Consider the following 12,294-nt stretch of genomic DNA (forward strand, 5'->3'; position numbering starts at 1 on the left):
AAGTTCTCCCCGCCCTCCACCCCGCCCCATCAAAACATGGACTTGATACTTGTTTTTGTCCTACTAAGGAGAGAGCCAGGGCTGGGAGGCGAATAGGGTTTCAGACGGCTTATTGTTATCGAAACAGCTAGACTGTGGCCTCAGCCCAGTGAGCAGCCTGCTCTCTGATACAGAGGGATCCATTATGGTCACGTCTGACATCAGAAAATCATTTCAAGATGATCGCAAGAGGAACCATAATCACCTCAAAAGTCAGCCATTTTTTTGTATACGTCTCTGGACCAAAAGGAACTCATTAATAATTATAACTGTAGACCTGTTGGCTAATTCAAAAGTACGAAACACCGTACTGACCCTTTATTAACAACCTTATGAACTGACCATTTGCTGAGCTCAGCTTAGCTGGCAGATTTAAGTATTAGCTTGTTAGATAGCTAATTAAGCTAAGTTAGCTAAACGAAAGTAAAGTAAAAGGGTCTTAAACACACACACACACTTGATGGCTACATACGTAAACTGAAGCTAAACTGTTATTTGGTTCTAACGTAGCCCCGTTTGGCTGGCTTAGCTTACATACTTAGCATGCATTTTTCAAACGAAAACATCTTTTCACTTTTAATGTTGGACTAGAAAGGGCTTTTAGGACGAGGGCTAACCATTCTGATAAATGTAACACCACCTCGGGGAAAGGTGGGCGAGGCTTGCTCGGAGTGTAAATGTCCACAAATCCGATTAAAGAGCAGGACAGGGCTGCTAACGTTAGCTTAAACTCTGATAGCATCCAGGGCTGGGAAACATAAGCCCATAAACTAACTGCTGTAGTTTTTTTTAATAATGTGCTCAGCGCACGATTACTACTGTTGGTCGTAAGCTAGTTAGCCAGACATGCTAACAATTGGCTTACATTAGAGCAGATGAACACACTGTTAAATACAACTCTTACACTTCAAAAGCTCTGCAGACCTGCTGTTCCTGGTTACGGTTACTAAGCTATGATTGGACAGTCGCTGTCCAGGGGAGGGGTTTAGCGAACGGTCAATCGATGACTAATAAAAAAAGATAGAGCCGATTAACGTTTATTAATGAGGAGGATATTCCGGTATAAAGTAAGCAAGTAGAAAGCTGTACTGTTCAGTATTGACTTGACTATGTTTGACTTGCTGCCTGCTGCACGCGGTGATCAGATGTTAATATGCTGATAGATTAAAAACCCTTTATGACTTGGACGTGCACGGTCTTGCACGCCCCAGAAACAGCAGGTAAGTGCAAAGATTCAGGCGGTGCAGCTCCTGGGGCCACACAGGCAGTCCAACAGCCGAGGAGGCTGTGACTGAATGTTTGTTTACAAATGACCAGACTGTAGTTGCTCCAGTTGCTCATTGGATTACCGAGAGTGCCAAGTGTCTCGGATTTGGCACCAGATCTGGTGCTGAGGGCCAAAGTCCCGGCTTGAGGAAAACACAATCATGCCGATAACACTGAGTAATAAACAACATAAAAGGGAGCCTATCGGTGATTTGCTAATGGTCCCTGCAGGCACGTTTAAACGCTTTGTCAAAGAAATCAATCCGGCCCTGTCGTTAAGATTTCAACGGAGCCTAACTGATTTGAATTGATGCCTTTGTGGTGAAATAGCAATTGGGGTTTGGTCCCTGGACCACCAGGTGCGATGTGAAAGAATAAAAACAATTAATAGATGAATAAAAGGCAAACGAACGGGCAGGAATGTAACTACACTGAACAGGGCGGTTCGGGGCACGTCCCATTTAACAGTATTTGAGATCAAACTTCACCGCTTACTGTCTTGGCACCATTCCCTGGTTTGACTCAAAGTTTGACCCCCGTGTCCAACAAGATGTCCCCCTCCCTCAGAACATTGCCCTGTCATTAATTTGAATGTTATGTAATGAGTTGTTTTTCGAGCAGAGCTCCCTTAAAGCGGGGCCGGTGATAGCGTAACGTTGCATAAGACGCATCAGAGGGTGCTGTCTTTGTTGTGTCCTCTCCACAGCGGCTGATACTGTGTGTGTGTGTGTGTGTGTGTGTGTGTTCAGCCTCTGATGATGGCATGATAACGGTGAGAGAAGGTGACTCGTCGTGTTTAGGCTGAAGGTCGGGACCGACCAGTCACCGAGTTCAAAGGCAGCACTTGGATAATGAGACTGCAACAGGTGACAATTACAGCAGTCGCAATGTTCAAAATACAGTGCGACAATATGACCTTACTGGAGGTGAAGCCCGGCAATATAAATGCCAACAGCCCTGGGGCAGATGGAGCCTTGATAAACATGTTAGATTTAGACATAAGCTGCCGTATTTAGTTTGCAAATGTAGTGCAAGTATAGTTTACGGCATAATCTTATAAGTGTTCTGTATACGTTTTCTTCAGTCTACACAAATAAACAGGGTGAGGTGTATTTCACAGGCTCATCTTCCGCCAGTCACACAGATGCTTAAGATGCTGCTGGATGACAACATATACAGTAGCACTCCATGTGTATTTAGAAGACAGGTAAGTCTGGTTTGTGCATGAGAATGAGCCGACTGACTTGACAATGACTCATTCAAGTTTCAGCCGTCAAAAATAGGGGCTGAACAGTATGTTTAAACAGAGATGTGAATGTATAGAATTCTGTTTAACAATGTGAATATATTGTAAAAGGTCGTGTTTAGATGGGGTCTTTGTGTGAGGCCTTTGCTGCTGGTGTGTTGATTGCTTCATGTTAGAACATTATTGATTAACGAACCAACAAACAACATTCACACGTCTTGTTTTGTCCAAGCAATAGTCCAAAACCCAAAGATATTCAGTTACTATCATAGATAAACTAAAAACACATTTAAGAAGCTCTAACCAGTGAAATTTAGCCATGTTTGCTATGAGAATGATTGATTATCGCAATTGTTGGCTATTTATTTTCTGTAGATCAACTAATTGACAAATGAACTAATTGTTTTAACCTTTACTTGACTTGTGCTATGTTTAGCAATGTTCCACAGTCAGCAGTGACAGGACCGCAGCAGTTTTTTAATCGAATTACCACATTCAAGATGAAAGACAATCAAGGTTATCAAGGTCATAAAAAATATAAGGCTTTACTGAAATATAAAGTTGTGTATCATCCACATACAAATAATAACAAAGACAACTAAGGCTGCGAATAATGAGGCATATAGAAAGAAAATATAAGAAGCCCGAGAGCGGCGCCCTGAGGAACACCACATCCCAGAGCACAAGAAGAAATGTTAATTCCACTGGAGACTACAAATTCCCTCTGTGACAAGTGAGAGGGGAACCAATCAAATGCAGATCCTGCCGTGTCAGCCCGGGGCTTAAACGAATAAATCATGATGCCGTGATCAGTGGTGTCAAACGCAGCACTTAAATTTAACACCAGCTAAATGGGCAACCGCCAATCTAGGAAGGCTTAGGTGTCAGTGGAAAGAAGCGTGGGTGAGAGTGTGTGGCATTAAGCCGACACCTTCCTTCACACACACACACACACACACACACAAATCCACTATCCTGACAAAGGACCCAACAACAGCGTTTATGGTTTTCCATGGCTCAATTAGCCCCAATGACACCTGAGCCTTTCTAGATTGGAGCTAATTTAACGAGGTGTAGTGGTATAACACAAGGAGCACAAGAAAATAAGCTTTCTGATGATTTTGGGCTTTTGATTCATTTTTTCCAAATAAAATTACAATTTAATGGACTATTTTTATGTAGCTTTGGTCGGAATACGTCCATCTGGTTCGCAAAGAACAACACTAACTTCAGTTATACATAAGTAAACTCATTGGTTCTTTAGCTTTTTTTTTTTTATTAGATGCTCACAATATGACCCTGACCTTCTTCGTGAGTCCATCTGCTCCGTGTAATTGCTGCAGGGGCTGTTATCTCATGCTTTAACCCAAACCAAGGCCAAGTCGGGGTCTCTGAAAGGCCGCCATGGCGACCTCCCCGCCCCTCTGCTATTACGCCACATGATGTAGCCGAGCGAGACCTCCGCACAGGTCAGCTGGCCGTCCAGTCAGTCTGATGAGATCAGAGAGCGGTCGGGGGTTTTATCGGAAATTCAATTTCATAACAACAGAGAGGGAGAGCGAGAGCTGTTATGACACAGCGTGTTATGACAGAGTGAGGGGGAGAGACAGACAGCTATTAAACAGGTAAAAAAAACAAAAAAACGAGAGGGCAGATTGCAGTGTGGGATGGCAGCGATGTGTGAAGCTGTTCTAATTTTAGTCGAAGGTCACTGGGTACTGTCTGGCTCGGCCCCGCCAGCTGAAAAAAAAAGCCCAGCACAATATTTTGTGCTCTGCAATTTAGGTGAACAGGATCTCCCTGTCCTCATCTCTCCTGACATTTGTGTAAGATTATGTGGTGAGGAGTTCAATCGTGCCTTGAGGCGGCGGCGGCGCATCAAATGTGGCTTTGGCAAGTGCGCAGAGTAAATTTTCTTTTTCACTCTGTTTATAAAACAACTGCTGGGAACACACATTAGGCACCGTGCGAATGGGTACATACTGTACTGAAAACACACTCTCATGCGCACACTGTATTTATGTTTGTCGGTAATGTATGTCGGCTTTATCCTTCGGGCCACGATCTTCAGCTGGTATGCTTTACACTGAATGTAATGAATAAGATAAGGTAAGCCTCCATTGATCCTCAGAGGAGATATTCAGGGGTGGCAGCAGTGCAAAATCAGATAAATAAGTGCAGGTAAATAGAGAAAATGTAAGAAACTAAGCTAAAATTATAAGAAGAAAAATAGAAATTAGTCTAGTACCCATGAGCAGACTAATATTGCAGAGATAAGTAGCAGAAAAGTCAGTATACTAGATACTCCATATTCATTACACTACATTCATTACACCCTCCCTGTCGGGTCAAGCGTCTTTTATGCTTCACGTCCCACGTTCGTGCCTCTGACGTCTCAGGCCCGTAACCCTGGTGACATCACAACGACGAGCATCTGGGGTTATTTCTTAAACTTTGAAGAAGCTCGCGAGTGAAATTAGAGAGCCCCTTTAAAAGTCCTTCTCATCTATTTCTAGTTATGTCCATCTCCTCGTGTGTTTCCTCGTAAGGGAAGTCAATATTGTCTTTTACCAGGATTCACCACGTTAGTGTCCTTTATGACAAGTTGCACAATCAGTACAATAAATGATCAATGGGAAGCCCTTTGGCAAACATGTCCCTCAGTGTGTCATCAAGCAGCAGGGGACAGGAAGTGTTTACGACTGTCCCTGCAGCCACACCATCACCGACAGCTCACTCTGCATGAGGAGGCTGACGCACCGGTTCATCATCGGCCATGTTGAGGGGGGGGATTTTAGCTCTGTTACTCTGCCCAATTCTCTCCCTTTCCCTCTGTGCCTCCATGCCAAAATCTCACTCAGTCCTACAGTAACACACCATAAACACCCCCCCCTCCTTCCTCCTCCTCCTCCTCCTCCTCTTCCTCCGCCCCCTTTTCCCTCTCAGCCCCAGCGCGAGCTGATGCATGCCACGGAAGCAGTGACGTCAGTTGTTTACTGTCTTGTAGGTCGCTGCTCGTTGTAGTGCAGCAGCACATCCAGCAGGGCTTATGTAACCCCACTGCCAGCTGCATGACTGCATGACAAGCCGTTTACTGCAGAGTGTGTGTGTGTGTGTGTGCGTGTAGGAGGGGGGTCTTGTGCTGCAGCCTGCACGGCATCGCCCACCCCCCACATGAGCGCAGGTGCATGCACCACTGCAGGCAGACATACAGCATATAAACAGCCCGTCAGCACAGCTTTCCTCTCCGCTGCACTGCATTGTGCGTGAAGTGAAAACACAGCGGGTTCACTGCTGGAGCACATAGTAGCTCCAAATGGACCTCCTCCCTCCCCACACATATCCCAGGATCCTCCACTGCAGCAGCAGCAGCAGCAGCAGCAGCAGACAGGTAAACAACTCTGGCTGGCGTGTAAGAGCAGTCCAGCTCGTGCTGTACAGACGCATGTCGCCCCCTGTTGGCCGCAGGAAGAGCCAGAGTCTATTTTATTTTTCAGATCAGAATTTCTTTTTAAAGAAAGGGTTGGTACATGGCTGCAAGGAAGCCGTATAATTTCAGTGTTACGGGAGTAGACACTGAGAGGAGAGACTCTAAACAGCTGGGGATGCAAACTCTTTAGCTCTAGCTGTTCAGCACTCGCATACTTGATAGTAAAGGTGATGTAAGTGTTTGTTTTTTAACTGTAAAATGTATGCTCATCTTCACGTGTGCTTCTCTGTTGGTCAACGTACACATTTCTTGTTTTGTTTTGATCCCTGTAGGGAAATCTCTACACACTCACACACACACACACACACACACACACACACACACACACACACTGGTCAAAGGTGAGGGTCACTGACTGAGCAGCACCTCTGACCCGGAGGAGTTTCACAGTCTGAATCCAAATAAAAATCAAATCACTCCGCTAGTCAAGTAAACACGATGGCCTACAGATCTCAGATACTCAGAAGACGACAGCACTGGTATCATTTCGCATTACTTTGCAAGAAATGACGTGTGCTTGGAATTCCACCTGCCACCACCTAGTGGTGTGAGTGTCAAAACAAGTTTGTAATGGAGAACACAAACACAAGGCTAACAGCTATGAAGCTGTTATCCAAACACGAGCAGGCAACAAATAGGTTTGTGCAGCTTTAAATAACCGTGGAGACAGGTCAAATCAGGTGAAATATGTCAGTATAAATCATATTAAATTCATAATGCACGCATGTAACGGGCTTGTTTTGTTAGTGCTCCCAGCAATGAGCTTTTGTTAATACCTGAAACCAATTGCAAGTGTTATTAGGGGCATTAAGGTGTCTCCTGCAGCTCTTGTCGTGCCTGTCAGATAAAATGTCCAAACCTGGTTTTACTGGCAGCTGAGAGTAATGTTGAAAGACAGACAAGATATTGTTATCTTAATGTTCTCCTCGGTATCCTGACACGTCGCTCTTTCTTTTAATTTCGGTTCTGTGTGCAAAGAGGCACACCTTGTCGTGCCTCAAATGGCACGCGTGTGTGTGTGTGTGTGTGTTTTCTCAGAAACCCCTTGTGAAGACGGGGAAACCACGCAAACAGAAGAGTGAGACCCAAACCACACGGACCATTTACTGCCTAGAATAAGAAGAGATAATATAATTGTTTTTTTTTTTTTTATATCATGCAGTACTTGTCTTTTAATGGGTACATAAAATAATTAGAAATGTGTTTTAAATCACCACAGGCCCATTTAGCTTATCATCATAACCAAGATCACTATCATAATGATTGTCCAGGCGGTGTTACTGCATTAATGGCTGAGCAGGGAGGTCATAATGCCGCCTGCTACCAGAGGAGAAACGCCTTCTTGTGGTCAGCGTGCATGCATTCCTATCTTCTACTACCAGCTTACTACTGACTCCCTGGCTCTAGGCCCGTGATGATAAACAACCTCACTGGCTGCACCACCCCCCCCCCCCCCCCACCCCCTCAAGCACTGCAGCGCCTCAGTGTCGCCCTCTGCTGGCGACTAGAAGAGCAACGACATTATGTCTACAGGGAATAGCCACGTTTTTCAACATGCAACATGTTTTAATCTAACATTAAATCACAAAAAAAAAAACCTTCCCCCTTTTTTTCTGACGCCTTTGAAAGTGTGAATTTTGAGCTCCAAGAGATTATAATTTAGTTAACGAATATCAAAGTTTCAAAGTTTCAAAACACCCGGAAACATTGTGTAGGAACCAAAGCTCCGCTCTTTGTTTCCAGGGGGAACGTTTTCCTTTAAGGTCTCCACTTCGAGTAGCAGGAAGTGTTCGGCATGTAGCTCAGTGTGAGAGCTCGGACTGTTTTTTTTTTTTTTAATTCTGAGGATAAAAGGAGCAAGGTAACATTTAACTCTGATATATTTCATTATTTCTGTTTAATATGTAACGCCATTGTTCCGCAACTTCCTGCTTTGGCGGTCTGTTTTCAAAATGAAAGCGCAACGGAACATTAAACGCTTAATTCCTTCAACAGAACAGAATATCACATTTAGCTGCCATTACAAACAATAAACTTCTCCTAAATATTGCCTCGTTTGTTGGCAAATTGTCTGTACAGCACAGGCGTCATACGACAGCAGATGCTTTTATTTTGAAAAAATGTCACTAACCGGAGTCAGTAGCTTTGTGTTTGACAGCATTAAACGTTGATATAAAGATTGTTAGTAGCTAATAATTAGTACAAGATGCATTGCCTCATATCAGTGTTCAACCTAGTGTTACATTAAACACTTCCCACCGAGTTCAGGCAGTTTGTTTGAAGCTGTCTGCTGCTGCTCGGATTAAAACAAACAACTCGTGTTGAGACATGTCAGAACATGTTGACGTTTGTGCACCAATAATCTGCAACTACAGGAAGTAAGTGGAATACTAGGAGTGCTTTAACTGGGTAATGTGCACTTCAGAACGCTAATAGTTCACCCTGGTAAACTTATATAATAATACTTATATTTTCACATCACGCTTATCAACTAATCAATTGATCCACTAACCGTTTCAGCTCTATGTGAGTCATTGATTTATTGGGAAGAACTATTTCCAAACTGCAAAGTGGATTGTTGATCTGTCACTGCAGGGCTGATTTTTTTTATTTTTTTTTGTATGTATGTATTTCAGATTTTACCATGGAGGGAACTTCCAGAAGCGATGCCGCAGGTCCGCCCTCCGTCGCTGCCCAGGTTCCTTTCCTTCACCTGTGTACCACATTGGAGAAAATCCAGAAGTCCAAACTCCGTCCAGATAAATCCAAGGTCCTTGGGGATTTCATTGAGTCGTGGAGGAAGTTTCATTCTGCCCTCCACAAAGACAACCCCAAAACGACAGACTCTTTCTACCCAGCTATTCGTCTTATAGTCCCCCCCTTTGAACGAGAGCGTATGGCGTATGGCATCAAAGAGAGCATGTTAGCCAAACTCTACATCGATGTGTTAGGCCTCCCAAAGAATGGCCCGGAAGCCAATAAACTGTTGAACTACCGTGCTCCGACTACGTCCCAAGGAGAAGCTGGAGACTTTGCTGGCATGGCGTACTTTGTGCTGAAGAAACGGTGTACCAGCCAAGGAAACCTCAGCATCAAAGAAGTCAATGACTTTCTGGACTCGGTGGCCATCAACAACGCAAGCAAGCAGAAGGACCTCGTGAAAAAGAGTCTGCTGCACCTCATCACCCAGAGCTCGGCTCTCGAGCAGAAGTGGCTCATCAGGATGATTCTGAAGGACATGAAGCTCGGGATCAGCAAAGAAACTGTTCTCCAAGTGTTCCACCCGGACGCCGCTGAGCTCTACAATGTCAACACGGACTTAAACAAGGTGTGCCAGCAGCTCCACAACCCCTCCGTTTCTTTAAGTGAAGTCTCCATCGAACGATTCTCTGCTTTCAGGCCCATGTTGGCGGCTGTGGCGAACATCCGCAATGTGGAGAAACAGATGGGAAATAGCCCATTTTACATTGAGACCAAGCTGGACGGGGAGCGCATACAACTGCACAAAGACGGGGACGTGTACAAGTACTTCAGCCGAAACGCCTTTGAATTCACCCAGCAGTTCGGAGCATCCCCACTGGAGGGCTCACTGACACCTTACATCCACAACACCTTTAAAAGCCATGTCGTAAACTGCATCCTCGACGGGGAGATGATGGCGTACAACCCGACTACAGAGACCTTCATGCAGAAGGGGAGCAAATTCGACATCAAGAAACTCATGGACGACTCCGAGTTGCAGACGTGCTTCTGCGTGTTTGACGTGTTGTTGGTCAATGACCAGAAGCTCGGCAAGGAAACGCTGAGGAAGCGCGACGAGACGCTTCAGACAGTTTTCACCCCAGTCAAGGGAAGGATGCACCTGGTGCCAAAGAGCGATGCCAGAACCATGCAGGAGGTGGTGAATGCCCTCAATGACGCCATTGACAACAGAGAAGAGGGGATCATGGTGAAGGATCCTTTATCCATCTACAAACCTGACAAGCGGGGGGAGGGGTGGCTGAAAATAAAGCCAGAATATATGGATGGCTTGATGGATGAGCTTGACCTGCTGATTGTTGGCGGTTACTGGGGGAAAGGGAGACGGGGTGGTATGATGTCCCATTTCTTATGCGCTGTTGCCGAAGCTCCAAAGCCTGGCGAGAAACCCTCAGTGTTCCACACTCTCTGCCGCATCGGCTCTGGCTACACCATGAAGGAGTTGCACGACCTTGGTTTAAAGCTAGCCAAGCACTGGAGCGTCTATAAGAAAAACGATCCACCAGCATCCATCTTGTGTGGAACAGAGAGACCAGAAGTTTACATTGAACCCTGCAACTCGGTCATCATCCAGGTCAAGGCGGCTGAAATAGTCGGAAGCGACATGTATAAGACCAACTGCACCCTGCGCTTCCCCAGGATCGAGAAGATCCGCGACGACAAGGAGTGGCACCAGTGCATGACTCTGGCAGAGCTGGATCAGTTCCGCAGCAGGGCGTCTGGGAAACTCGCCTCGCGGCACCTTCGCATCGACGACACCGAACCGCAAAAGAAGAAGCGCAAGCCGGCAGCCAAACCCAAGAAGGTGGTCGGGATCATCGACCACTTTAAGCCCCAGGACCTCTCCGGGGTTACCAAGGAGACAGATATGTTCCAGGATGTGGAGTTCTGTATCCTGAATGGCACGGAGGATCACCCCAAAGCTGAGCTGGAAAAGGGCGTGGCCAGGTAACAAGACACCCGTGAAAAAATAGTGGAGCAGGACCACCGGTAGAGAAGAGTTGTGAAGTCAATGATGTGGCTAAGTATTGTTAAACAGCAATATCTACGTTTGTTTTATTGCTTATGAGTTGAACTTTTCATTTGTAAGAGGGAGATTATGTTGTTTCTTCTTTCAAAAGTCACATAGTCACAAATCCTGCCACAAATAACTGATTACTGATGTCATTCTCTCATTAGATGTGGGGGTGTCGTGGTTCAAAACCCAGGACGGGACACGTACTGCGTGATTGCCGGCGTGGAGAACATGCGCGTGAAGAACCTGATTTCATCCGACCAGCATGACTTGGTGTGGGCCGCCTGGCTGCTGGAGTGCCTGGGCCAGAAGGAAGTGGTCCCGTGGCAACCATGTCACATGATCCACATGTCCCCCTCCACCAGGGAGCACTTCGCCAAGGAGTACGACAGCTATGGCGACAGCTACTTTGTGGAGACCGACGAGCAGCAGCTGCGGGAGGTGTTCGGCCGGATCAGCGGCGCGGATGCGTCTGCGGCCGTGAACGTCGGCCAGGCGGAGCAGCGCTACGGCTGGGAGGACCTTCCCACCAGCATGTTCAGACCCTTCAAGATTTACATGGACCGCTACGCCGACATAGGAGACCCTAAAACCACCATAACTGCCACCTGTTTGGACATCAGGGCGCTGGAGTTTCGCTACCATGGAGGGACGGTGGTGCAGAAGTTAGAAGAAGGAGTCTCTCATGTCATTATAGCAGAGGAAACAAGGCTTCTGGATTTAAGAACTCTGAGGCGCTGCTTTAGGAGGAAGTTTAAGATCGTAAGAGACTCATGGGTGACCGATTCGATCAAAGCAGGCTATCTGATGACCGACACCGACTACTTAGTTTGAAGAGTCTTCAGGTGGTAGACACAGGTTTTAAGTTGACACGAGAGCAAAATACTCTTATAGCTATCATTTTAATGAATTCCTAATAAGATTAGCAGTGCGCTATTTAATGAAAGTTGGAAAAAAATGAAAATTCCAAACTGTCACAATCACCATTAACGGTGAGAAAAGCGGTGTGGTTGAAAGCTATACTGCACTGAACAGGGACGGTACTTCTCAGGGGTTTCATGTAAACTTTATGAGTTTTATTTTTTTATTTCATTTCTTAATGAGTGATTAAGGCTGCTTGATATTAGTTTTAAATTGGTAGACCACTGGAAGAGTCAGGAAGGCAATGATTGTTTTTTCAATATTGAAAGCTAGAATTGCATTATGAAGTATGTAAATGCCCCCCCCCCCCCCCCCCCACACACACACACCCCTCTTAAACTTTTAGCCGAGCAGATATTAACATTTTAAGGAAAGAAAAAAAGCCAAGCTCCACAAACACTGGATCCCACTTTACCCATAATGCAACTGGATAGTGTCTTTCGTTAGACCTCCATTGTCTCATTAATGCCTATTAATGTTTTTAATGCAAGCTTTCTGTCAGAATTATGTCATGTTCAAATTAATCAGTGTGATCTGGGTATTTTGTAACTTATTAGG

At 45.5% G+C, this 12,294-nt stretch overlaps 1 protein-coding gene across 1 annotated transcript; it reads left to right on the top strand.

Annotated features, from left to right (window-relative positions):
* Positions 1-7,855: 7,855 nt before the first annotated feature.
* lig4 (ligase IV, DNA, ATP-dependent) lies at positions 7,856-12,060 on the top strand. Its single transcript, XM_070930750.1, has 3 exons — positions 7,856-7,902; positions 8,678-10,748; positions 10,980-12,060. Exons 2-3 carry the CDS (start codon positions 8,686-8,688, stop codon positions 11,647-11,649), a joined length of 2,733 nt encoding a protein of 910 aa, XP_070786851.1. The 5' UTR covers positions 7,856-7,902; positions 8,678-8,685; the 3' UTR covers positions 11,650-12,060.
* The last annotated feature ends 234 nt before the right edge of the window (positions 12,061-12,294 follow it).

This window comes from Enoplosus armatus, chromosome 24 (assembly GCF_043641665.1).
Source record: "Enoplosus armatus isolate fEnoArm2 chromosome 24, fEnoArm2.hap1, whole genome shotgun sequence".
Lineage (NCBI taxonomy): Eukaryota > Metazoa > Chordata > Actinopteri > Centrarchiformes > Enoplosidae > Enoplosus > Enoplosus armatus.